Below are 27,887 nucleotides of genomic sequence, written 5' to 3'. Positions count from 1 at the left end.
GAACCAGAGGAAGCTGAGTAAAGGCATGTAGGAAAGCATGAAGATTTCTGAGATTGGCTAAATGTGAAGGTAAAGCAATTGAGTTTGCTTGATAGCATATTGCTTTGTTTGTCTTTGGAGTATGACAAGTTCTGTAGCATATGAGTTGCATTTTGGCATCTCAATCAGAAACAACCTAATTTACAGTAGAAGAGAATATGTTTCATCGACCTGCAATTGTCACACTAATTTCCTTGGAAGAGAGGTCTCCATCACTGCTTGCCAATGTGATGGTGGGCTGTTTCAGTGGAGTCAACTGTTGGTCTTCACTAGCCAACATCATGACCACCTCTGCCATTGTTGGCCTGTCTTCACTGTGTTCTTGCACACACAAAAGACCCATTCGGATGCAACGAAGAATCTCTGTTGCAGGATACGAGCAATCGAGTGCATCATCAAGAATCTCCAAGGATCTACCTTCCTTCCACAGTTTGTATGCCTGCAGAGCCATGTTCATGAGGAAATCAAACACTGAATTGGAAGCAACATTTAGGAACACTGAAGGTAAAAGCATTCACTGAGGTACTTACATGTCCTAAAAGATTCAAACGGACGTTTGCCTGATTGAACACTCTGTTCCTCTTACCACTCAAGATTTCCAGTACTATAACACCGAAGCTGAATACATCGGATTTGAATGAAAAGATTCCACTCGATAAATACTCGGGCGCCATGTATCCACTGCATGTAAGAAATCAACAAGAATTAGGATGTTCTATGATAGCAATCCATTTAGTACAGTTCTTTTAACTGTAAAACTTACAATGTTCCAACTGGTCTTGTGGTTGCATTCTCATGTACTTCGTCTCTTTCAAATATTCTTGCTATGCCAAAGTCTGATATTTTTGGATTCATGTCCTTGTCAAGGAGGATGTTGCTCGGTTTGAGATCTCGATGAATTACCCTCAAGTTAGAGTCTTGATGCAGGTACAGAAGTCCTCGAGCAATCCCAACAATAATGTCGAGCCGCTTTTTCCAATTTAGCAGCACACTTTTTGTTTTATCTAGCAACAATTTTGATATGATCAGAGTGATGAAAAGTTTTAATTATTTTGCTCTACGCATGTATGCATAAATGAAATCTACCCGGTCCAGATTTTCCGTAAAAGGAAGAAAGGATAATTTTCTATATTCTATATCACAAATTTCTACTCTTTACTCAGCAATACAAACAGAGAAGTGATACAGAAACATTTTGAGAGTCTAAGAGTAAATGAATATGATACTAAAGATTTCAAGAAGTTTTGTCTGAGCCAATTCAATTATTACAGGAAGATGATATGCCCATGTTCATTAGAGTTGTGACATTGCACAAAGATCTGAAAAAAATAAAATAGATTTTCCTAATCTATGCAGAAAGAAAGGATTAATTTCATATACTGTCCAACCAATTATGAACACCAAGAAAATGAGGCATAGATACTGACCATATATAAAGGCATCTAAACTCCCGTTTTCCATGTATTCTAAGACCAGAAGTCGCTCATCTCCTTCAATGCAAGAGCCAAGAAGGCGCACAAGGTTTCTGTGCTGTAAGTTGGCAATCAGTGTGAGCTCATTCTTGAACTCATCCGGGCCCTGTGATGAGTGCCTTGACAATTTCTTGACAGCAATCGTTCGTCCATCTTGCAACTGACCCTGCAGAGTGTTCCATGCAGTGTTTGCTTTATAGATTTTGGATGAAAGATTGCATTGCTGTAATGCTAAAAGGTTACCTTGTAAACAGCACCAAATCCACCTTCCCCAAGTTTGTTAGCAGCTGAGAAATCATTTGTTGCAGCTTTTATTGTAGCCAAATCATAGGAAGACAATGTCCCCAATAGATTTACTGAAGCTGGCACAAATTATTTACAGATTAGGAGCCTGAAACAAGAAAGACCTAACCTATTGCAACCTTAGTTGACAAAGAAAAGAAAGTCATTTGTCAACTGAGAACCAAACTTTGTTTCTTGGATCTATTGATATGGATACGGAAGCTCGACATTGCCACAATGTGAAGTAGAATTCTATTGCTACTAGATCTACAATTCTTATCGGTATTATGTGCCAATTGTATTAGAAATCTCAGATTTTGTATGTGATGGTTTGATATCTCTCATGCATCAGTAAGGCAAGTGTTGAGGAGTGAATGATGCCCACCTGCTCTCTCATTATTTAGATTAGCATTCTCGGAGTTGATCATGATCGATCTCCAATGCTGCTCTGATGTATCAAAATCTGTCCTCGGTAACTGCTGTAGACTCTCACAACCTGATGAGTTACTTTGACCAAAAAGGTCATCTGCGAAACGCCATGATCAAAGAGATCAGTAAAAATGTTTTAATAACCATATTGCAATTCAATGTCTTAGAGATTCGTGAGTAGAAGATATAATTGTAGACAGTGATCCCGCTTCTCAAGCAGCAAAACATTGAACTGTGAACTGTGATCACCTGAATGTTCAATGATCGGTTTCTGGCTCATATCCTATGCTGTTTGTCTTTAGAAAGGTTGGCATTACATATTGGTATAGACTATAGTCTATCAGAATTGCTAAACATCTAAGATTTAGAATTTTGTTGCCAGTTGTTTGCAATTCTTACATGACTATAGCTTTTCAAACAAAATCTTGTTAGGTACTGAACAAAAATTAGCTTTTGTGAATCTGATCTCCTAAGGAACAGAGTGAGAAGCAAAGGTTTTCTTCTTCTGCTTTCTTTATCATTATATTCAATTTTTCCAGAATAATGAAGCTATCTGTCCTCTGCGTCATCTTCGTAAACCTCAAGATTAGAAGATGCTAATCTTTAAAAGATCTTTCAGCTAAGCTAACAGTTTACAATCAACTGCAGCATCATTAGAAATGATTAAGCGTAATCCTGCTGTGATCTTTCAAAATATAGGCCTTTCAGAAGCTTAATATGTTTGTATTATGATAGCCTCTCAAATCTGCTATCTGTAAATTAGCAAATCGGCATCATTTGTTTAAACAAATTTAGGATGTAAAATTGATAATTGACTTCTAGAGTATTATCGACTCAAAAATTTTCTCAACATGAAACATCAACCAAAAGCCAAGTACCTTTGTCCATCACCTTCGGTAAGTCCAACAGTAAGCCGGTTTCCTTCACCGAGGACTCAGTATCAGTTCCAAGAATGCCTGAGAACCATGACGGCACCTCATTCAAAAAAGAAAGATTCTAAAAGCTAACATTTTGAGTGATGCATAGTTCTACTGAAATTGCAGTACAATCCCTAATATTCTAGTGCATGCAGAAAAGAAAACCATGTAATTTTAGTAGAAGTTTGTACAAGTGACTACATGCTCCATCAGATGTTAGCAGAACAGATGAAGAAGACAGTACCTTGTTTCTTTCCTCTCTTCCTCCACCATAAGAGCAGACCTAGACAACACAGTAGAAGAAAGCCCAGCAATAGAGGAAGACCTATGGCCAATTCACGCGCATTGCTCCTTGAAGACTCTACAGATATTTCTGACATGAGAAATCTAGGGTTGTATATGATTATAATGAATTAAACAGGATCACTTTACTAGCCATCCAGAAGTAATGAAAATATCATTTCTTTAGGTCTATTTCCTTTACAAAAGAAAGTTAGCCACCATATAAATATGATTAATCCAAAGGATTTTTCAGAAGAAAAAACAACTGTAGTTTAAGCTCACTGATTGTTAAGATCACAAGGCATGGGGCTGTGTTTTGCTACTGATTCATGGATCCAATACTACCTCAGAGAGAGACTCGATGCACTTACCAGACTCAGAAGCAGCAAGTCGAACATATAGATCATCCCCTCCACTAGTGAAGCTCCTGAGATCCACCAAGTCGCCACTCCAAGTCACACAGCCATTAAGGCCAGCCATAGCATATGCCAAGCAAGAACAGTTCTTGGAACACCAGTCTTCGCACGCGGCCAGAGTGCTCTTAGAGCTGTCTGAAGTGGCGTTCTCGGTGTCAGGCAGCTTGATGCTTTGCACCTTCCAAAACCTGTCCGATGAACAGCTTAAAGGTCTCGTCCTCTCACATCCAAGACTGCCTTTGTCTTCAAATCCTTCGATGCAATTGCAAGAATAGCTGTAGTATTCTTTGGTGCAAATGCTATTGGATCCACATCTAGCATAGTGATCGCATTCGTCTTCCGGCACATACCAGAAATTGCTCCAGCTTCCTCCATCCCAATTCCATCGCTCAAAACGCCCGGTGGCATTCATCACTGCTCGTGACAGAAGAGAATTGTTCTTGTATTCGGTCGTGTAGTAGACCCCGTTCTGGTTTGAGACGAATGAGAAGTTCAACTTGTTCGATATATTACTGTCTTCCATTTTAGGATTTCCGCTGAATCCTTGGTTCGTCCACGGCCCAGTGCGATAGGTTTTCTTGGATGAACTCCATATAGAGATCTCAGGAACACCACGAGTCTCCATTTTGAAGGCGTAGTCACCTGGAGAAGGGTCGGTGGGACTCTTCCATGACACGAGCTGCCTAGAAATTTTGGCGTTGTAATCCACTCCAAGCTTCATGCCTGGTAGAAGAGTGTCGCACGGATGATCGAAGCTCTGCCATAGTGGACTGTTTGACTTGCCTGCGGTCAGCACAAGATTTCCAGAGTCCAAAAGCTGCAAGACAGGATTAATTGCTCTCGAGGTGCCTGTGGACCATATGATGATCCCGTTGTCGAACAGGCTTAAAGTTCCATCAGCAGTCAGATTCATCGTTGCAGTGGAGAGGTTGAGAGGCTTGTTCCTGTTGGCAACCCATACTACACTGGGATCTGCGAGGTTGTAGTACCGGATTCCTAGGTATCCATTCCCTGAACCAGAGGAGTTGAAGAAGCCAAGCTGAAACACCCCTCCTGCGGAGATCAAGGTCTGGTTGCTGGCAATTGTGCCGTTTGCAGCCAATCTATCTCCTGCAAAAGAATTCAATCTATTATTCAGCTGTATGTCAGTCACAGTAATCCTTCTCCTTTCCTCTCTCATGATCGTGAGGATCCCCTGGCGACACAAATGAAAGAAAGACTCATTTGATTTATGAACATGAATCAAACTGAACAGAGCATGATCCCCGTGCTGATGCACAAGTCCTCATTACAATCATGGATTATTAGGGCTGAATTCTAGAGGAAGTTTCCGTACATACCAGCTGACTGACCAAGAACAGCTGCTGCTGCTGCTGCAAGTGCTTCTACTAACAGAAACAGCTGCAATTTCGCCATGGATGTCAATCTTCACGCAGCAGCAGTCAAGTTTACAGGGAGCTGCACTGCTGTTGATGTCTTGGCTCATAGATCACATCTAATGCCGTGGAAACTCTCATTTACTCGTCACATATATATGACCAAGTCGAACCACGGGGGGACGCTAGTCAACGGCGTCGTCTCCACCGAGAAGAATGGTCGCCTGATGAAGTGATGCATGCATACTTGGTCAAACAATCCATGCCTAACTTATGCTTGCATCAATCGTCAATCTGAGTTCCCAACTCAGTCGACAGTCCGAGGTCAGTTGTGTTTGATCTTGCCAATAAACATATGAGAAGCTGGCAAAGACGCGTGAAGAGAATTCAACTGAGCTGTGACCAATGAAATGGTTGGAATGATTCTTCCATGTTAGCTTGTAGAAGGAAAAATATTAGAGCATGAGTAGTATGATAACGAAGCATATACTTTAAAGAACTTGTCCTGATATCATTATATTTGAAGATGGAGACTTCGAGGAGACAAATCGGAAAGGAGGAAGAAGAAGACTCCAGGAAAGGCAATGGTTGGCCATAATTAGTCGAAGGGGACTCCCTTCTATGGTCAATGTTTGGCCAATATAGTCACTGAGGCACGCCAATCTACTTCAATTCAATTGTCTCTCTCCGTAGCACACAAACAAAACAGGAAGAAAGGATTCCTGGTGGTGTTGGGGATCAAATGGAAGAGTCAGTAGTGATCATGGTGGTGGTTGGCAGCTAACTTGGGCGTTGTGGACATTCTTGGCGATTCTTTTGGTTAATCATAGCCACGATTCTGAATCGGAGAACCTACTTTGAATTGTCTTCTTCTTCTTCTTCTTCTTCTCTTTACCCTAACAATGGTGGCTTTGTTGCAGTGTTCTAACACAAGTACTGCCAAGATATTGATGATGTTTGCTGACAGCGACAGCCATAACATGAAATCATAGTCAACGATGATTGCTGCAGTCAATCGTTCAACTGTCCAGGTAATCTCGTAAAGACATCCGAGTTCTATGCTACTGTCGTCTTTCCAAATGGGGCAAAGCCTGTCATGGGCTAAGCCTTGTGATGATGAAATGGGCTGATCCTTGTCCGATGACCAGCCCACTTAGAGAGAGCTACAAGCGTGAACTTTTATGGGCCGAAACCAATCGAGCTTCCTACTAAGATCTCGTTTCAACGGTGCCACACGAAAGCCCTAAATCTCAGATCAAGGTTTGTAGAATCGGCACTTTTCGGAGACCCATCGCCGGAGCGCTCTCCTCTTTTCCCCCACCGTTGCATCTCGAATTCACTCACACATCGCTCTTTCGTCATCCCTAACCTGCGGCTGGAAAAGAACCCTCTTTTCACTCGATCGGCGAGTTTCGCTGCCCTTTACATCTCCCTTGGGAATTGATTGCAGCAAGTCCACCCGTCACCCTCGGCCGTCGTGGCGCCACATCCCTCCAAATAGCAGGTAACGGGCGCGTGACCAAGGATATATTCCGCTGGCGGTCGGCGACGTTCTCCGGATTTGCTTTTGGTAGAAGGGTTTTCTCTTTCAATCTTATCATCGTCAAGGTTTGCTCCCTTTCTTTCCCTGAATTTTTTGCTTGCTTTTCTTTCCACATATTATTTACCGAAAAATACCATTTTTCTTTAATTATCTTGAATGTGTTGTTATTCTCCTCATCTTAAAGAATATGGATTTATGAATGTGTAAGATGAAGGAATGAGAGCTAATGTATATATCATGTGCAACATGAATTACCGTATCAATAGAAAGATTTTCATTTTCCTGCTGGATTGGATTATGGATGATTCCCTGTGTTTGCCTTGTCAAAGTTGCCCTAAGAATTATGCTAAGACTTATATTGCTACTCCGTTAAGTTTAAAATTAGAGTCTATTGTGGATTACATTCAGAAACAGGCCCTACCAATTGCAGGATGGAATTGTTTTTCTTTTTTCCCAAAACGAGCTGTGGAAATAATCGGATGTAAAAGGTACTTTAGGTTGGATTTCTGTAGCATTGGATTGGGTCTGGGTTGACCCAATCTGATCTGGCTCCTAACCATGTGCAGGCATAGTGAGGAACATCAGACCATTAAATGAGGTTTGCTGGTTGAGACAATCGTGTTCCTTTTTAGTGTTTATTTAAGGATATACCACATAGCAAAATGAATGCTATCCTGCATGAAAAGCAGTTTCTTCTTTTTCAAAAACTTTTAAAGGACACAGTAGCCAAATTGTAGCATTAAATAAAAACTTGATCACATCCTTTTCATTTTCACTCCTTGAAGGATTACTGATAATCTTATCTAGCAAGTTAATTGGATTTAAAAGAGGAAATTCGTCTTTGAAATGAATGCTGATCAGCTGATTAATGAACTTCCATTTCCTGAAACTGAAAGCTGAAATTCAGCTTGCTGAATCAAAATAACGAATGGCCATATGTTGTAGTTTTGATGCCTAGTTTAGACAGATTTCAGAAAGTAAGACCTGTTATCTTAATTGGTTTCAGTGTTGTTCTTTTGCTTGGTTTCATTAGTGTCAAAATCCCTAAATTATGTGCCTCAACTTGTTTGAGGACATCGTTTGTGTCACATTTTTTATGTTTTTATTTTTTGTAATCTTTAGAGGACTAAAAACAATATGAAGTTTTATGCAATCTACATACCTAGTTCTGGTATTGATCTGTCTTATGATGATATATGTATATGGTGGAACCTAGAGCTATTCTTCACTTATTTATTATGCAACTTTTTATTACTTTTTTTGTTTGCTCTATTTTTGTGGTACAATGTAATGCGACTTTCAAGCGGTACTTTGTTTCTTTTGTTATTTGCACTATTTTTGAGCTACAATGTAGTGAAACTCTGAAGTGGCATTGTGTTTCTTTTGATGTTTGTGTTAACTTGTGGTCGAACATAATACAACTTTGGAAACTTCATAATTTACATGTGAAGCGATAACACTAAGAGAATTGAATTGCACATTGTCAAGAAGGATGGGTTAGTATATTCAGAAAAGTTAATGTACATGTAGGGCATATTTAACCATTGTTTACCTTCCAGGTGGTTGGTCAGTTGGGTGCATGCTTGTGATTGACTCTTTAGAAAACCACAGAATATTAGGGAGTTTGAGCACATTAGCAAGAAAACCCTATTATATAATATATCAAGTTTACAAAATCATGGATAAGGGTCCAACTTTTGTAGCAATTATAATAGTTTGTTCTTTAGAGGTTATGCCTCCATCAGCATGGAATTTTCCTATGAAGCATCTGAATTACTTATCCATTATTTAAATTAAATGCCTCGTGTGCTATCATCCTTTGTTGAGTGCATCACCGGTAATGAACTAAATCTTAGTGCTATAATCTATAGAATATTGAAATTATGGATTTTTTTTCCAAATTAAAAGGCTAAACTAAACCCCTGCACCAGTGGGGAGCATTATTTTTGGGACACATCCTATTTTAACTGCATGCTTGTGTATATCAGGGATGATGGTGTGCTAATCCAAAGATGGCGAAAGCCTTCGTGTCTTACATAATATTATGTCTTCTTGAACACAATTTAGTTGGTGCAAGTGCATCTAATTTCTTGTTTATGGTTATATTGCATGTGATGTGGTCACTTGATTTAACTGCATGCTTGTGTAGATCAGGGATGACATTCTGTGCCTTCATGTCTTATGTGATATCATGATTTATTGAACACAATTTACTGGATTTAAGTGCATGCAATTTCTTGTTTGTGGTTTTATTTCATGTGATGTGTTTAATTGATTGTTTGTTTCTTACATCTTTAATAAGTCAGTTGCTGTATAGTCTTAAATTATCATACTATCTATTTGATCTAACTTAAAAGTTGTGCATGTTACAGGAAAGCTTCAAGCTGCAATGCACCGTGTGGCCAGTGCTGGTAACACTTCCAATTCAACACGTCCTAGAAAGGAGAAGCGCCTAACATATGTTCTGAATGATGCAGATGACACGAAGGTAATTACATTTCTGATTCTTGATATATTTCTGACCAGTGCCTTTGTATATGATGATGGTGCCTTTGTGTTTCAAGATTATTTTTGTAAGTTTGTCACCAGACATATTACATTTTATTTCAATTTTTGTCCTTGGATGCAGCATTGTGCAGGCATTAACTGTTTGGCCATTCTAAACTCTGCAACTCCCAATGGTTGTGATCATCTCTTTACTGGGAGCAGAGATGGGACACTGAAAAGATGGGCTCTGAGTGATAATGATGCTACCTGTTCGGCAACATTTGAATCACATGTCGATTGGGTATTTTTCAATGCCAGAATTTATTTCTATTTTATAGTTCAGTTGGATCTTTCTTTTCTTCTCTTGTTTTCCCTGTAACCCCCTGGAATTTCTAACATGTTGAAGAGTGTTCAGGTAACAGGAGACTTTTAATGGAAGCCTAGGATTCGAGAGGGCATATTATCTGTTTTCAATTGATTAGCCAATCTTACCCTCATAAAGTTCTGCTACTTATTCTGGTTCCAAATAGAACAATTGTGTAGCATTAAAAATTTGCACAAGCAAGTGAAATGTACAACAGATGTTAAAAACCTGACCACAATAAGCTGAAAAAAAAGTAATTTTAGTTATGTAGAGATTTACACCTTAGTAGTGTTTGATTATAGAAACTACATAAGCAATTATACAATACAAACGTAATTTAAATAAATTGTCAGAATAAAAAATATAAATTGGAGATATGTAAGATATGTCATGCTCTACAACATCAGAATTTGAAGAGACTGCTACAGATCTACAAAAGGTAGTAGAACTATAAGAGCATTCGATTTGAAGAGAGTCTCCAATAGTTGCTGCCTTGAGAGTCCTCTTTCAATTTATTTTCCTATATCATGGATGAGCATGCATGATTTCTTTTGTTTTTCTATCACCTAGATGAAGTTGAAGTCTATATTGGCCAAGTAACAGAAACTATTTCATGCACAACCAATGTATATCAGAAATTATATTTGCAGTTTGCTTGTCATCCAGTCATATGATGTGCTTGTTCATTGCATATTAGAAGTTGCAGCTGAGCCAATAGACTCATCGCTCCTCTTCCTTCGATGGCCCTCCATCCTCCTGCTAAACCTTTATATTAAGATTGTCATTTTTCTATAAATGTTAATATGTTTTAATGTTTAAAAATATTTCTTAGTACTACATATACATTTCAATTAGTATTAATTTTTAATATTTTTTTAATTAAACATGTAATCCGATCAGCTGACCCACTAATCCAGTCAGTGAAACCTAAGGCTCAGTTGGGCTGTTTCCCAATTTGGTTTCAGTAACTATGGTGGTGACACAAACCAAGGACCTAATATCATGATCCATGCCAATAGATCCATTATCACTGCCCATATAGACATGGCAGTCAATTGCTGCCTTTATTATAACGAGTGATTGTCGGCTTAATCATGCCTTTTTTTCACTAAAACTTAGTAATTTGCTAAATAATACATGGCAGCTTCATGCTGGAAGTTATTTTCAGGCAACTTTGGTTATCTTAGTTAATGCACTTGTTATGCAGGTCAATGATGCAGTTCTGGCTGGAAATAATCTTGTTTCCTGTTCCTCTGACACCACTCTGAAGGTTCTACACTTCAAAAAGATTGTTTTAATCTTTGAAGAAATGACTTTTTGTTAACTCCATCTTTTTTTATCAGATATGGAATCCCTTGTCTGATGGTGTTTGCAGTAGAACTCTTCGACAGCATTCTGACTATGTTACTTGTCTGGCTGCTGCTGAGAAAAATGTAATTATTTATGTTCTCGAGTTCATGTAACAAATAGATTACTTTTTGTTTTCTGTTTGAACAATATGCTGGTATTTCTTTTAGTTTTTTTATTTTTCATGTTGAGATACACTTTATATGTCAAAGTTTCTGATTGTTTTTCTAACATCGCTCGTGTTAGAGCAATATAGTTGCCTCTGGGGGGCTTGGTGCGGAGGTTTTCATATGGGACATTGATGCAGCACTTCTACCACTTGCTAAGACTGTTGATCCAAAAGAAGAAGAACTTCCCAATGGAAATTTGGGACTTCCTTTGTCAAGTTTACGTGGCATGAATACTGGCAACAACATGTCTTTTCATAACAACCAATCCCGTGGATATAGTCCTATTGTTGCCAAAGGCCACAAGGAGTCAGTTTATGCATTGGCAATGAACGATAGTGGGACCTTACTAGTTTCAGGTGGAACTGAAAAGGTACTGATAGATTCTTTGTACTGAATATACTGGTTTCCATGACATTCAGATTGCCAATAATGTGCAGATGTTTCTTATGAGTATTTTTTATGGCTATACTGCTAGATATCATGTATGATGTTTGATTTTACTTTTGATGTTTGTATATGAAATCTTTAATGTACATACTGGCTTTCTGTAGGTTATACGGGTTTGGGATCCAAGAACTGGTTCAAAAAATCTGAAGCTTAGAGGGCATACTGACAATATTAGGGCCTTGCTTCTTGACTCCACGGGCAGGTGTGTAGGTTTCATGTTTTGAATTCAGTATAATGTAAAATTTCTTATCTACTCTATTGTGTTTTTACTCATATATGATTTTTTGCACATGCATTGGCATGTTTCAGTGAGATAGGCATTTGCCTGGCTGGTCTAGTACCAGCACAGTGCTATGCTGAGGCGAGGAAACCCTACTCAGAAGTTTATATGCATCTCATGGTTTCTTGGAAATATAAATTGAAAAAGAAATCACAGTAAACCAGCTGCGAAATTTGGTCCATGTTGTTTGACACTTGGATCGTAGTTGAATGACGTTCAGTATGGGTGTTGGTCATGTCACTTGTTTACCTTTCTGTTCATTTTCATTTTGGTTTATCAATACTTCATCATTGTAGTAGGTATGTGACTGTCATATGATTTTCAGCACATGAATAGGCATGTGGCTGGCATGTTTCAGTGAGAGAGGCATGTGCTTGGCTGGTCTAGAACCAGCACAGGGCTATGACGAGATGAGGAAACTCTTATCTGAAGTTTATATACATCTCAGTTTTTCCTGGTAATATAAATTGGAAAAGTAAATCACAGTAAACCAGCTGTGGAATCTATTTCATGTTGATCCACATTTGGATCCTAGATAAATAAAGTTTAGCTTTAGGTAGCATTACAAATGCCACTACAATATGGGCCTTTGTCATGCCCCCTGTTTACCTTTCCATACGTTTTCAATTTTGGCGACTTCTAGACTGCATCGTAGTCATATTTTGATTTATTAAACATTAGTATAAATTTCCAATTACTTGCATACTATGTGCTTTGACTTCGATATACTTAATAGTTAATACCACATTTGTATTTATCACGACTTGTCTATAATGAATTTTTTTGTTGTGTGTCATTGTCATAATTTATAGTGTGCTTGGTGCTTGTAAAGACTTGGTTTGTTAATCTGTTTTGCAGGTTTTGCTTATCAGGGTCGTCCGATTCAATGATCCGGTAACCAATGCCTCTCTCTCTCTCTCTGTGCCCCTCACATTCTCTCTCTCATTTCTTATTGATTTATGCACAATCTATCTTTTAATATTGATTTTGTGTTTGATTTTAATAGCTTAGGCAACATGTGATTTGGAGATAACTTTTCTCTTTATGTATAATTTTTAATGTTGATTTTGTGTTTGGTTTCTTTCGACGTTGATTTCTATCCCTATGCCAGTTCTCCACATGGAATTAGTTAATGTTGTTTAACTAATATCAATCCTGCAAGTCCTTTCCTTTTTGTGGTTGGGTAGTTGTTTAGTCTATCACATGTTATTTTTTGTAGCCTGTGGGATCTTGGTCAACAACGATGTGTCCATTCTTATGCTGTCCATACAGACTCAGTCTGGGCACTTGCCAGCAATTCAACATTCACACATGTTTATAGTGGTGGGAGGGACCTATCTGTAAGTATAGGGATTCCCCATACCTTTCTTTTATAAAGATAAACTGTTCTGCAATCTCTAATCTGTTCTTTTCCATATGATTCTGTATATGTTAGTTGTACCTGACAGACTTGTCAACGAGGGAAAGCCTTTTGCTTTACACAAAAGAACACCCAATTCTACAAATGGCCTTGCAGGATGATAGTATATGGGTTGCAACGACAGATTCTTCTGTACATAGGTTGCCAGCAGAAGGATGTAACCCTCAGAAGGTTTTTCAAAGAGGTGGTTCATTTTTAGCTGGAAATTTGTCATTTACAAGGGCAAGAGCTTCTTTAGAAGGATCTGCTCCTGTAAGCCACACATTGCAATGCATGATATATTGTGATAGGATATTATTTCAAGATAGTCTCCCCTGACTAGTTTGTTTTTTGTTATATTTGGTTATCTTGATTATTTTTCTTTGATTAGGCATTATTAATGTTCAATGCTGTATCTAGGATCTGATCTAGCCATTCACCTACTTTTTGATTGAGCAAATCATTTTTCCCTGACTAGTTTGTTTTTTGTTATATTTGGTTATCTTGATTATTTTTCTTTAATTAGGCATTATTAATGTTCAATGCTGTATCTAGGATCTGATCTAGCCATTCACCTACTTTTTGATTGGGCAAATCAATTTTTCCTGACTAGTTTGTTTTTTGTTACATCTGGGTATCTTGATTATTGTTCTTTAATTAGGCATCATTAATGTTCAATGCTGTATCTAGGATCTGATCTAGCCATTCACCTACTTTTTGATTGGGCAAATCTTTTTTCCTTTCAAGTCTACAATTTGATGAAATGTGAATTGGACTATACAGATTTTTTATAACTGCACATCCATGTATTTGCTGCTCAGTCGTTGTTGCACTTTCCTGGAATTTAGTCGAACTTTTTTTATTACTCTCTGTGAACATTGATCCTGATTTTTTATCTTCGTTCTGGCTTTGTAACATGTAAAATCTGACAATTCTCATTGCACACCAGGCCAAATTCATTAGAGATAATTGAGCCAAATTTGGTTGACATCTTTAACAGAAATGTTCAAGGGTGAAAATAATTAGTGGTGTGTGTGCAATGAAACTTTTGATGAAGTCCCAGGTCTTGATTCCTTTTGAAGATAATATCAGTTGTCTAGGATTGTTTAAACTGATAAATCTGTCATGTGTTTTACTAGAGACGGTCAAACTAACTGAATGGAAGAACTATAATGTAAAGTTTTGGCCTCAGCACTTGTGGCTTGAAGTTCTTCATACTAGGGGTCTAAATAGGTTCCCAGGCGCTCGCCTAGGCGCTCAGATCTTGCCTCGCCTCACCTGAGCGCCTCATAGATTCACTAGGCGATGCACTTCAATGAAGCACCGCTTGGGCGCTCCCCTGAACCCAAGCATCGGGCGCTTCGGGCGAGCACTCGATAGAAACCATGCAACCGAACCAGACTATTAAATCTGGTTCGGGTGAACAGTAGCTAGTTGGTTCGATTGAACCAACTAAACTACATAAAGTTACTTTATTAGCAAAACCCACCCCCTTGCACCCCCCCCCCCCTCCCTCGCGTGACCATGAGCAACCCTAGCGTAGTCGCTGCCTTCGCCATTGACGCTTCCTCTATCGCTACCTTTGCCGCCTTCCCCGTCAACGCATAGGACTGTGCTTCCTCTACCGCCGATGGACGAGTCCGAAGGTGTAGCTTTCATGCGTAGTTCCCTCCACCATTGTTGCTTTCTTGTGCAACTCCTTCCACTATTGAGGGAGAGGATCGTAGCTTCCTCCGCCATCAATGGAACTTCCTTTGCTCACGACGTCGTCGTCCATAGCTTCAGACGTCGCCACTATCGCTGTCCGAAGCTTTCTTCGTTGCTACTACTACCGTCCGCAGTTTCCTCCACCGCCGCTATTGTCATCCTAAGCTTCCTCACTGCTATCATCTGAAGCTTCCTTTGTCGTTGCTGCTGTCGTCCACAACTTCCTGTCATTGCCGCCTTTTGGAACTTTCGAAAGTTTCTCCGTCACTGCTATCCTCTCCTTCCCCACGTTCCACCGTCAATGACTTTTTTCTCCCCTCTAACTACTGCTAACAATAGATTAAATATTGTTAACTACTCTTATCATATAATTGTCCATATTTAGATTTTAATATTGTTAATCTTTATTTATCAATTTATTATTTTTTATATTTTAATATTTCAGAGCACATCGCTTCGCTCGGGCGAGCGCTTAGCGCCTCGGGCGTTTTGGGATCTTGACGCCTAACCCTTTTTAAATCACTGCTTCAAACTCTTGAATGAAGTATTTGATTCATTCTATAGTAAGCTTGTTCAGCGAGGCTTCATTGCCAATCAAGAGTTTTCCCTTTTGCTACAAATTAATTGAATCTTGATTAAAATTGTTATTCTTAGGATAACTTATGAATATGGTGTTTGTGCTTTTCTAATTTTTGCTTCTGCTATAAATTGAATCTTGATTAGTTGTTGCCCTTTGAGTAATTTTTTAATATGGTACTTGTAATATTATTTGAGGAACCTGAATGCAATATTCATCAGCACAATAGTTATCTCTGTACGCACCAGTCCAATATGTTCCAGTACAAATAACAGGACAAATTATAAGGAAACTTTGCAAATTGCGAGTTCTCTAGGAATTATTAATAGTTGTTTTCAATTTCCTATCTCTGTTGGAGAGTAAATATGACCTTAATATATCATAATTATCTTCATCAATTATTTAAGTAAATACTTCTTTTTACAGGTTCCTGTGTACAAAGAACCATCTTTCACTATTCCTGGAATCCCAGGAATTGTACAGTATGAAATCTTGAATAACAGGAGACATGTTTTGACAAAGGTACCTTGTATCCTTTAGATACTGCTCTCAGTCCTGAAAGTGAAGTTAGCTTTAATAGCTCAAAGGTGATGATTTCGACATGTTCTTTACAGGATACATCAGGTTCAGTCAAGCTGTGGGAGATTACCAGGGGCATTGTGATTGAAGATTATGGGAAGGTTCTCTTCTATACCTCTTGGAAATGCGTTGTTGTTAAATAATAACTTGAATTTATTCTTACAATTTTAAGAGGAAAAAGGAGTGGATGTGTAGACTTTTTTAATTTGTCCATTTTGATTTAATGACTTTTAGTGTATCTTGTGGCCTATAATACATTGACAGTGGGCCCATCTTAATCTAGAGGCATTGTTCTTTCAATAAGTATTTATGCGTCAATTTTTTTCACTCTGCAGGTTTCATTTGATGAAAAAAAGGAGGAGTTATTTGAAATGGTACTTTATCATGAAATGATAATACCTGATGTTACATTACATATTCTAGTGGTATCTTTCTGCTACATCCTTAAAAAATTATTTTGCTATTTGTTTTTCAAGGTGAGCATACCTGCATGGTTTGCAATGGACACTCGACTTGGAAGCTTGTCTATTCATTTGGATACCCCTCAATGCTTTTCTGCTGAGATGTATGCTGTTGACTTGAATATATCAGGAGCACCAGAAGATCTGAAGGTAAATCATTCATCCAGTGTTTTGTTGACCTTTTTAAAAATTCTGACTTGGCTTCTTAGAAGCAAACAGTTTATAATAACCTTTGGTTAATATTCTAAAAATATAAGGTGACTTGATAACACATATTAACCTCAAATATATGTGCTCTATGGATGGACAGAGATATAAGTTTGGAATAATTAAATATTTTTAGCTATTTTGTGGAATGTTAAACATGTTGGGAAAGAAAATTGATCTTCAGTAGTAATAACTAATAAATTTAACAATGTAAGATCTGTGAATCCTGCAGATTAACTTAGCACAGGAGACACTTCGTGGTTTGTTGGTCCATTGGGCAGCTAAAAGAAGGCAGAGATCTGGATCACAAGCTTCGTCAAATGGAAATGTCGCATCTTCAAATGATGTCACTAGAAATCTTCCACATTCAAAAATTGAGGTGGATGATGGGACAGAAAACAACACATTCGTTGTGCTTCCTTCTTTTGAATTTGCTACCGATTCACCTCCATCCATAGTTACGGAGGGTTCGCATGGAGGTCCTTGGAGAAAGAAGATAACAGATTTAGATGGCACAGAAGATGAGAAGGATCTTCCATGGTGGTGTATGGATTGTGTTTTAAATGGACGATTACCTCCAAGGGAAAATACAAAGTAAGATATATTTTCTTTCATTCTGCTGTAAAAAAAAAATATTCCTATTTTGATTTCATTTTTATTTGCATGTACCTTAATACTTAAATGTGTGTTTGTGCATTATGATCTTTTAAATTAAGTATACTATTTCTTGTTCTGTTTCTGTATTTCAAGAGCCAAAGTACAACTTTATGTCCTGAACTTGTTGGATAAATTGTGGTAACTTTAAGAAAATTAATCAGGAGAGAAAACACAAGGAATTCCTAATGGTGTTTCAAATTTTTTTTATACTATTTTTTTAATGTTTTTCTAGCATGTTAGATGAGTTAATAATATGAGAGTTGGATGCTTATAGGGTTGTGTTTGTCAAGCATGATTGAAACTTTCTTGTCAAGTTTGGTATTTCATGATTCTGTTGTTTCCTATAATTTTCATTTTTTGGGTTAGCATATAACATGTGTTATTCTGTATACCTATATAATTAACAAAATTTGCTATAAGCATAAGATAAAGCACCCTTTCGACCATTGTAGTCTGAATTGAATAAGTTTGCGAAATTGGGAGGCATAATTTTATGATGTGTATACTATAGTGGGGGATCAAATAAAACGACAGGAATAGTTTGGGTTAACTTCAAAGACATTTTTTTATTTATTTGATTTTGTATTGCTTCTTTTAACAGCAATATACTAGAAACAGTGGTCTTTTAACAAGGTGCTCCTGGTTGCCTGTTACCTTTGTCATCAAGGTCAAGTAACTTGGAGGAAAAAAGAGGAAAATGGTTGTAACATCGAAATCAGGATTTACTCCCTTCTAGTTTTGTGGTTTGCTTCAATCTTTCTATTTTTCTGCTGTCGACTACTGATGGGTGACTGTTGGCTCTCTCAAGAGCCACAAGAGCGGTCATGATAAGTTATGTTGGAAATTGGAACTGCAGGAAAATTGGTCAGCTCCTTTCATGTTCAATGCATCGGAGTTAGTGCAAGTAGTCAGTCCATAATCCAGTTTATTAACTGATAGAATTTAATAAGGTGAGATGGATACCCTGATTTTGTCCGTGGATTGAGCCTTTGTTTCCTTAGTATGTTAAAATGTGAAATCATTAATATAAAGTGAATGTGGTATACCCACCAAACTACGTAAGTGTAGACCTTGATGTAGGTGGGGCATTGGGGCTTGTTAAGTATATAATTTTCCATTGAAATGTCCATTTCATACCGATGAAAATCTTAATTAACTCCACTGTTCAAACAGCCTCTCTGTGCACCATCTTCTTCTTCTCTCCTTTTGAGAAGAAAATTGAAAAAAAATCAAGATGTAGATAACCATATAACCAACTGTCATTTAATAAAATATATCACCAATTATTAATTTTTACAGGAAACCTTTATATGCTTACTGTCCATTTAGCACCAACTCAATTCATTGGGCCACTCCATATGGATTAAGGAGCACTGTAGATTCAGTTGACAACCAAAATGTGATTTGACTTTTAAGTCAGTGGTGAGGATGTTGTGATAAATTAGTGGGAGGTGATTTCAGTTTAGTTGCACACGAGGCCTGGAGGAGTACCTGAGGTATATGGTATCCTAACAAGGACATCATGGATTTGTAGCAAAAGAACATGTGATGTCTAGATACTCCAAATATTGGAAAACTTAATAAATATGTTGGATATAGAAGCTGAACAGCGACTATCTATCATGTGTTTTTGTCATATAGTTCTTGCTTCTGGTTGTTTTGATGTCTTATGTGAATACGTTAGTATGTCTATCTACTTCACTTTTTCTTAAGTTTCCAAATCTCCCACCAATTTTCCTGCAAATTTAGATGCATTTCTCGTGGTAGAAGAACATAACACAGTTATAAAATTCAAAGTGGCTAACACAGTTATAAAAAAAGAAATTTTCTTTTTTTAAGAACCTGTTGACCTGTGTTTAGTAGTGAATCAAGATTAATATATTCCCCACGTTTAGCTGAAATACTCCACACTCTTAGATTGGTATTAGTGGTGGAATAGGTTTGTATTGTTTTAGCCTCCAGATTTGTTTCTTAATGCAGCTATATTTGGTTTCCATTTTCTTGTTGAATTTCATTGTTGTCCTATATTTGATTGAGATGCTACTATATTAGAAGTATTATGTGCTCAAGAATGAGAATTCAGGTTATATTTATTTGTTATGGGACAATGCTTAATTTTTGTGTTGTTTATCTTGGAAATTTTGTCACCGTATTTATTTGTTATGGGACAATATTTAATTTTTGTGTTGTTTATCTTGGAAATCTTGTCACCTTTCAGTTGCTTTATTCTGTGTAGATGTAGCTTTCATTTGCAAGCTTGTGAAGGTTCAAGTGTCCAAATACTAACACAAGGTAAATTGAGTGCTCCACGGATATTGAGGATTAACAAAGTAAGTATCTGTTTTAAGCACTGAGCATTTGACACCAAGCACTAAGTATTTGGCACTAAGTTAGGTTACTGTAATATGACTTAAGATGTGCAGTTTTTTTTTGCTTTTTGTTTGCCAAAATATCGTAACATACTCGAGTTGTTATGGCCTCTGAAGTGTCCTAGTGAGGCTATTGAAACAAAACTTGAGTGGCATATTCTATTTATAAGAGAATGGTGATATACAAGGAATGCATTTCAATATCTTCAACATGTTGATAATAAATTTTCTGTTCATGTTTTGTGGTGTGAAGCAGCTTTATAACAATTACATATGTTCAGTGTACATATGACAAATGAGGAAGTCATATTTTCACTCATTTAATTTGCAATTGGATCTGAGGTAGTCAATAGAAATTATATACTTACGATGGCTTCATGGCCCACTGACGTTCTATCATTATCAATAAAACTAGAATGTAACACACTACATATATATTGGGTCATGACTTTCAAATTTCTTGGAAAATTTTGGATGATGAATTTTCTTAATTCGAGTGATAGTCTATTGCTTAATGTCGTATCGTTTAGTTTTCTTTCTTATATACAATCACCTTTTCATTTGCTTTTCTTCTGAATTAACTTTGTAAGGGAAGTGTATTATATGAACACCCATGATATTCTTTAATTCATCATTGATAGGTTTTTTCTATTATCTTACCTTTTCAGGTGATTAATTATGTCATTGAAAAGATGGTTCTTGACAAACCATTGGATGGTGGAAGCTCTGATGGAGCATCTGGTTTGGGATTAAGCACAGGACCATCCCAGCTTTCAACCCTTGGAGACATTTCTCTACGGCCAGGGATGAAGCCATCAATAGAAATTTTGTGTAATAATCAGGCAAGTTCCAAGGAAATCTGCATTGGATTTTCAGGCTTTTGTTTTCATTCTGTAGTTATATCTTCATCATATCTAAACATTGTGCATGTTGGCTTCCTTCATCAGAATTTAATGAGGTCGCTGGCAACAAGCATTACACACCTTCATTTCTTATATTTACATTTAGTTCACTGTTTGGTCTTATCTTTGAATACTTTCAACTGCTGTCTAGTTGTTTAGATGTGATTGTATCACGTATCATGGTTATGTTCTTGTCATATATCGGTGTCACTACTATGGGACTTTTCTTAGTTGAATAAAAGAGAGTGAAATAATAAGGAAATCAGTATCTGGAATATCACGAGTATTCTTTGTTTTTGACCAGTGAAGAACCTCTAATGTACTTAGATTGTTTGCTTTCATGATACCTATGGTCTCTTCTGGAACCTAAACAACTAATATAGCAATTGTATATGGAAATGAGTGCAGGTCCTATCACCTGAAATGAGTTTGGCCACGGTTCGAACATACATCTGGAAGAAGCCAGAAGACTTGGTGCTGAATTACAGACTGGTGCCAAAATAAATGAGCATGAACTCTACCATAAATAAAAGGTCAGAACACCACAGCTATGCTAGTTGTCGACTGATGTGCATGACATAGCTGTTATGTAATGTATTAAATGACTTTGTTTTTCCTTTTTCATTCAGCTTTTAAGTCTCCTGCGTTCGTCACTTAGTAAAGCGTGGAATGTTGGGTTGGAGTGGAGGATCCTGCTGCTGGATGCGCCTATGGGTTTGCGGCCGAGCTGATACTGCTGCAGCATTGTAAATTTGGAAGTCTGCTATGTGAAACTCATATTGCACTAAATCCATAACTCCTTGAGCCTTAATAATCCTGTGCAGATGCTATGTTTTAGCTGTAAGCTTGATTGTAAAAAACTTGCAAAATTTTCAAGCAAACAAGTCAATGGTTGTGGGACATTGGGACTAATGTGGATTGATGGTTGATTTTGCTTGTTGAAGCATATCATATTGTAATCAGAAAATGATAGAAGGGAGCATCCTTGATGTGAAGAGTCTTAACTCAAGTATTGTAAGAAAAATATGGCACATGTATCTCTTTATTACACAAAGCATACATGAATTGGAGTTGGAGATCTGATGAAACTGTGTTCTGGTTCCTTTGAGCTGTTGCAGATTCCACAGTATTGGAAATGTTGTCATTTATTCTTGTGTCATGCAAGTAATCCAAGTGGGTGAGGCTTCTTCCAAAAAAGATACTGCTGCAGCATTGTAAATTTGGAAGTCTGCTATGTGAAACTCATATTGCACTAAATCCATAACTCCTTGAGCCTTAATAATCCTGTGCAGATGCTATGTTTTAGCTGTAAGCTTGATTGTAAAAAACTTGCAAAATTTTCAAGCAAACAAGTCAATGGTTGTGGGACATTGGGACTAATGTGGATTGATGGTTGATTTTGCTTGTTGAAGCATATCATATTGTAATCAGAAAATGATAGAAGGGAGCATCCTTGATGTGAAGAGTCTTAACTCAAGTATTGTAAGAAAAATATGGCACATGTATCTCTTTATTACACAAAGCATACATGAATTGGAGTTGGAGATCTGATGAAACTGTGTTCTGGTTCCTTTGAGCTGTTGCAGATTCCACAGTATTGGAAATGTTGTCATTTATTCTTGTGTCATGCAAGTAATCCAAGTGGGTGAGGCTTCTTCCAAAAAAGGGTTCTCCTAAAAGTGGATTTGGACTATTCATCCCAAGTGTGTAAGGTTTCTTCCAAAAGATTCTACCAATTCCTCACCTAAAATCAAGTGGTCACCTAAAGTTATGTACTCTTCTTATCTCAATCCTTGTCTTGTTTGCAAATTAGGAAATGTCTCCTTTAAGCTCTCTCTCTCTCTCTCTCTCTCTCTCTCTCTCTCTCTCTTTTATTTTTTGGGAATGTGAGTTTGCCTTGGAACTTTGTTCTATAATCAAAGATAACCTCAATGTGTACTTTCAATTTTTTGAGGATTGGGGTACTGGGTCATGGCTGATATAGATCTATAATTCCTCCACAAAAATAGAAGTGAGATCATGCACTTCTTCCCCCCATATTCTATTGCAACTGTGGAATCTGTACAGTGATGTCTTTGCATTAGGGATAGAGACCAAAGTCTTGAAGATCTCATCATATGCTTAACAGGTCAGTGTTATCAAGCATTCCTACTGGTGGACTGGTGGGACTGATCCACCCAATTTTGTAATCTGCCTAATAGTTCTTAATGATGAAATAGATCCCAAGAAGTCATCCTACAACATCATAAAGGAAAAAACCTACTACATTGGAACATACTACTTAACTTTGTGCTATTCATCTTATCAGTCCACAGTTTGACAATTGTAGCCACAAAACAAAGTCATGATCTAACTACCATTTATTTTCTGAAAACACCATAACAACATGCAGATCATACAGGCATCCCCAAAAGGAGGACAATATCCCAACAACATCAACTTTTTTTTACTTTTTACAGATAAGTCAAATGAACATCTACTTTGACCAAGGAACTCAAGGATGCTCAGAATCTACCAGCTTACAAGGCAGTTGACAAGTGCGATAAAGAATAGCATTTGGTTCAAGTGCTGGAGTCACCCTCCATCTCAGTTCCATGCCTCCGTCCGACATGGCCTAACAAATGGCATAGTGATAGCACATGAGACGAACAAAAAGCAAATGTAGCAAGATGGCATAGTGTAGTTAAATGTAGCAAGCACATAAAAGGCTATGTATCATCGCAGTGAGACCAGTGCACCCAAAGAAATAACATATGGCCTGTGTGACAGAACCAAAATAGTGATTGTTTCTTCAAAATTAGAAATATGAGCTCAAAAAACTAGATAATACATGCTAAAAGTGAAAGTGCACAAACTTATTAAATACAAGGAAATAATCCCAAACCTGGATTCAAGATGACCCGAGAGCAAATACTTGTCAAGTGTCTGCAAGTAAAACAAATATTTCAACTATTAAATATTTTGGTTATAATGGTTGGACAACGTTAATAATGCCGATTAACGTGAAAGAGAGATGAAATATTGACAGGCCTTTCAGGTTTCATTATTCAAAAGGAAAGAATGTCGATTCATAGTAACTGCACTAACTCGGTAAGAAAATTATGTTCGAGAATGACCAATTGTGCAACGAAAAGAATAAGTTCTGACCTAATATGTTGCAACTTATCCAATTAAAGGTAGACACTCTAAAATCAACTAAAATAAAAGGACAATAGGATATACAACAAGTATAATATCAAAAATATGTAAATTTAAAATGCTAAAACGCCATAACAACAAACAATCTACACTGCAAGATGTCAGTGAGTGGAAATAATGTTGAAAGGCCACCAAGATTGGAAAATACCATGATAAACTGCTTAAATTAAAGACAATAGTGCAGATCATGGTCACCATGCAACAATTGCTCATAAATCATGGCTGACCTACAGTTATCTGCACAAGATCAAATATGTCACTTATCACCAATTCTGTCTCCCAACTATACAATTATTCATCGTAAGAATCAGAGTCACAGCAAAGCACAACCCATCCCCTAAAAGTGCACCATATAACGGGTATAATATGGCAACAGATCACTAAGCTTCAATATTAATTTACATGGAAACCTGTACAAGTTTAGACCTATTGCCAACTATTTATTAAAACTTTAAGAGATGTAACTAAGAAGAAGCAAACATAACATGTTTACTCTGTTAAAATATGTCTTAAATGATCTTTCAGAGCTCAAGAACTTCCAAGCAATAAAAGCCACAACTATAAAGGTGAAGCCCTTCGAATAAAGTGGGTTCAATGGATTTCAATGTCTCAATTTGACGGTGTAGCTAGAATCCATCAGTGACAAGTTATTTCAGAAGTGTTTTAGTGCACTCTTTTAGTCCTAAGGCAGCACTGCTACGTTAGGGCACTTTTCAAAGTTCAAACTATTGCATCGCCAAATGGCATCAAACAGGACCTTGGAGCAAGTTACTAAAGGTAGATGCTGTTCAATAATAAAGATCAGAAGTGAAAGAGAGCAGTAAATGAAAACCGAAGTTAACCTGGAAAGAGGTATCTGATTTAATAAAACAATTATTTCCAGAAAAATTCGCATACAAAGTCAGATTATGCAGTCTTGAACTATTTGTTTCTGGGCTAACTAGTATTTTTTTGCCCTAAAGGACTCCCGAAACCGATCAAGATACCACAATGAACAGACTTGTATCTAGACTCCGGGCATGCACATCAAACACCATGCTCTCATGTAGCAAATATCATGTCCCAATTTCCAACATCTGATCTTCTGGAAAGCATCACATTCATATAGTAAATATCATGTCATATGATTTTCTATTTCTAGCCTTCAGAGATGCAGGTCAAAGTTCAAGTTCATAAAACAGATATCAATTCATCATTTTTAATCCTTTATCTACTCTTCTAACATGCACAATATCGATCACATTCATATGGGAAAAGGGTAATAGTTCTACGGAGTAAGAGTTGACCTTTATGCTCCATGTAGGCATCATGGTACTCATCTTCTTCAGGGACAGGGTGAAGCTCTCCGCCCTCTGCCGACCCCTTTGCCATCGACGGACAAGCGCCCTTTGCAACAACACCAGCATCAGCTGCAGCTGCGGCCCCCTCATCGCGGACGACCACCACGGGGCACACGCAGTGGTGGACGCAGTAGTCGCTGACGCTGCCGAGCCTCCCTTTGCCAGTCCTCCTCGAGGCTCCGAAGCCCCTGCTGCCCATGATCACGGCGCTGAGACTGAGACGCTCCACCTCGAGGCAGAGCCGCTCCTTCATGTCGTGGTCCTTGACGATGTGGATCTTGAAAGGGATCTGAGCCTCCACAAGCGGCCGCGCAAGGTCCTGCGCCTTGGTGGCGGTGAAGGCGTCGAAATCCTCCTCCAGCTTCTGCTGCGACACGTCCGAGCCGGCGCCCTCCTCCGCAGCCTCTTCGGAGACGGAGAGGTCGACGGAACCCCAGTCAGCGCCGTAGAGGACGGACGTGGGGCGGACGTGGAGGAGTATGACGGCGTCCCCGGGACGAAGGTAGTTCTGGACGGCCCACTTCACGGCGTAGGCGCTCTCGTCGCTGAGGTCGACAGCGATGGCGATCCGGCGGTGGGAGCCGAAGGAAGGGTTCGCGGCGGCAGCGGAGGAAAAGAAGAAGTTCGGGGAGGACGGCTGGATCCCATCCTGCGCGGCCGCGGCCGCCGCCACACGGGCCAGTGGCGGCGGGGCCTGGCTGTCTGACTCCGGCGTGGTCTGTTTAGGGATCATTCCGGCCAGAAGCTACGATTTTTATGGTTTGTAGACCTTTTGCGGTACAAAGATCAGTCCTTTGGCGTGCGTGAGAGAGAGAGGAGACGCTAAGGTTGGATTCGATGGGGGAATATAATGGCCGGCGAATATCCGCTTTTCTAATGACGTAAATGCCCTTATATTTATTCTTTTCCTTGATGATTTTTAGAAAAATATATAAATTACAAATATGATAGAAAAAATATCTATTTTTAAATTTTTTTCCTACTTTTAAAATAATTTATTTTATAAAAAAATAAATAATTAAGATAATATTTCTTATATTAAAAATATATATTTTTCCTAAACCTATATGCTATAGCGGTAGGTTTAGCTGATTGGATTATTTTTTTATATTATATATATAATAAATATTTACATAATTATATCAAACATTTTTCAATGCTTTAATTATATCAAATATTTTTGGATGCTTTAATATATTAGTTGCATTGAACACTATGAATATATATATATATATTTTATTCCGAATGAATGTATCACATGTAAAGAAGAGGATCTTATCGTATCGGATAATTTATATATATATATATATATATATATATTTATTATAAATAGAGTACTTTAGTTATGGTAGACATTTTAAGTTTTTTTATCCTCAATGGATACATCATTCGTCGATAAGATATATTAATTATATTATATGCTTTAGATATTTTTTTGGGATGGATGCATCACGATTTGATCACATCGAACACTTCCAATTTTTTTTTGCCTTGGATGGACACATCACATCTGAAGAAGAGGATACTCTTAGTGAATGCATCTTAATGGACACATCTCATTATTCAATTAGGCATATCATATTTATTTTTTATTCTTAGTTGATGCATCATGCACAGGAAAATGATGCTTTGATTGTATTTGTGCTTTAGATGCTTTTGTATTTTCGACATATAAAGGAAAGAGGAAGCTTTGGTCGTGTCAAGTGCTTTGGATCAGTGCCTGTCGTACCGAAGCGTACCGACCGTATCGGGCGGTACGTACCGGTCCGCCAGGTACTTGGTATGCGGACCGTCCTGTACCGTTGCAGTGCTATAGTATCGGTACACTAGGGTATACCGTTCGGTACGCCCTGATGTACCGTCCGGTACACTGGTACCGTACCGAGCCCGGGTCGAAACTCCGGTACGGTACGATATGACGGACCTTGCTTTGGATATTTATTTTTTTTCTTGAGCAAGCACATCATCATTTGTAAAAGAAACGATCTTTATGTCAGGTGACATGATGCAATTAGATCTTACATATATTTGTGTTATTAGTTTTAATACAAGTGATTAAGTGATACTGTGACAAGAAATTCTATATGTAAAAAGGAAAGAATTTTTCATAAACAGTCAGATTCTAGTCTGGCTGTTGATGGATCCCCGACCAATAATTTATGGGCCAAACCAGATTAGAATCTGACAATTTATGAAATAATTTCTTTCTTTCACTTAATCACTTGTATTAAAATTAATACAAGTGAAATGTATTAATAATAACCTATATATCAATCAATAATAACCAATTAAAAGTTACCTGAATCGATTTGATGCATTATATACATGTTAGCATGTCATCTGTGCTTTATCATTAGCACATTAATATAGAAAAGACCATATGACTATTGTGTCATATCGAGTAAACAAGATCAGTTAATATTGTTACTATTACTGCTGATGTTGTATATAGGAACACAGATTTCCATGGTTTCCTGCATCATTAAGAATGTTGCGGCCCCCCGGGTTGTGTCCTTTCCCTCTTTTATCTAATGTTAAAAGAGGGGACCAACTACACATTTATGCTTCTACTCAATGGATGCCTTTTGATGCCATGCTTATAGTTTTTTTTTTTTATCTCGAATGCTACAGAATTTATAG

The 27,887-nt window shown here is 37.8% G+C and overlaps 3 protein-coding genes across 4 annotated transcripts; 1 reads left to right on the top strand and 2 right to left on the bottom strand.

The window, feature by feature from the left end:
• Positions 1–64: 64 nt before the first annotated feature.
• Positions 65–5,931, bottom strand: LOC103998996 (receptor-like serine/threonine-protein kinase SD1-8). The gene is made up of 10 exons (XM_018818295.2): positions 5,178–5,931; positions 3,793–4,947; positions 3,384–3,500; positions 3,101–3,178; positions 2,179–2,319; positions 1,755–1,873; positions 1,467–1,677; positions 803–1,043; positions 570–720; positions 65–478 (listed from the first exon to the last, which is right to left on the bottom strand). The coding sequence occupies exons 1-10, from the start codon at positions 5,251–5,253 to the stop codon at positions 203–205; spliced, it is 2,565 nt and encodes an 854-aa protein (XP_018673840.2). The 5' UTR covers positions 5,254–5,931; the 3' UTR covers positions 65–202.
• Positions 5,932–6,438: 507 nt separating this feature from the next.
• Positions 6,439–22,257, top strand: LOC103998873 (uncharacterized). Of its 2 annotated transcripts, XM_009420480.3 has the most exons (19): positions 6,441–6,821; positions 9,129–9,244; positions 9,386–9,544; positions 10,815–10,877; positions 10,951–11,040; positions 11,201–11,494; positions 11,676–11,773; positions 12,710–12,745; positions 13,071–13,191; positions 13,287–13,523; positions 15,961–16,056; positions 16,149–16,214; positions 16,449–16,487; positions 16,590–16,724; positions 17,014–17,375; positions 19,675–19,768; positions 20,476–20,649; positions 21,118–21,242; positions 21,339–22,257. In XM_009420480.3, exons 2-18 carry the CDS (start codon positions 9,146–9,148, stop codon positions 21,211–21,213), a joined length of 2,259 nt encoding a protein of 752 aa, XP_009418755.2. In that variant the 5' UTR covers positions 6,441–6,821; positions 9,129–9,145; the 3' UTR covers positions 21,214–21,242; positions 21,339–22,257. The 2 variants fall into 2 exon arrangements, with proteins under 2 accessions (XP_064940065.1, XP_009418755.2); XM_065083993.1 differs by lacking the exons at positions 19,675–19,768; positions 21,118–21,242; positions 21,339–22,257 and having other exon boundaries at positions 6,439–6,821; positions 20,476–20,613.
• Positions 22,258–23,054: 797 nt separating this feature from the next.
• On the bottom strand, positions 23,055–26,078 carry LOC103998872 (universal stress protein PHOS32). The gene is made up of 3 exons (XM_009420479.3): positions 25,194–26,078; positions 23,594–23,634; positions 23,055–23,323 (listed from the first exon to the last, which is right to left on the bottom strand). Exons 1-2 carry the CDS (start codon positions 25,978–25,980, stop codon positions 23,627–23,629), a joined length of 795 nt encoding a protein of 264 aa, XP_009418754.2. The 5' UTR covers positions 25,981–26,078; the 3' UTR covers positions 23,055–23,323; positions 23,594–23,626.
• Between the last annotated feature and the right edge of the window lie 1,809 nt (positions 26,079–27,887).

This window comes from Musa acuminata, chromosome BXJ1-9 (genome assembly GCF_036884655.1).
Source record: "Musa acuminata AAA Group cultivar baxijiao chromosome BXJ1-9, Cavendish_Baxijiao_AAA, whole genome shotgun sequence".
Lineage (NCBI taxonomy): Eukaryota > Viridiplantae > Streptophyta > Magnoliopsida > Zingiberales > Musaceae > Musa > Musa acuminata.
Note: the sequence above shows the minus strand (reverse complement) of the source record. Positions and strands in the feature narration are given on the sequence as shown.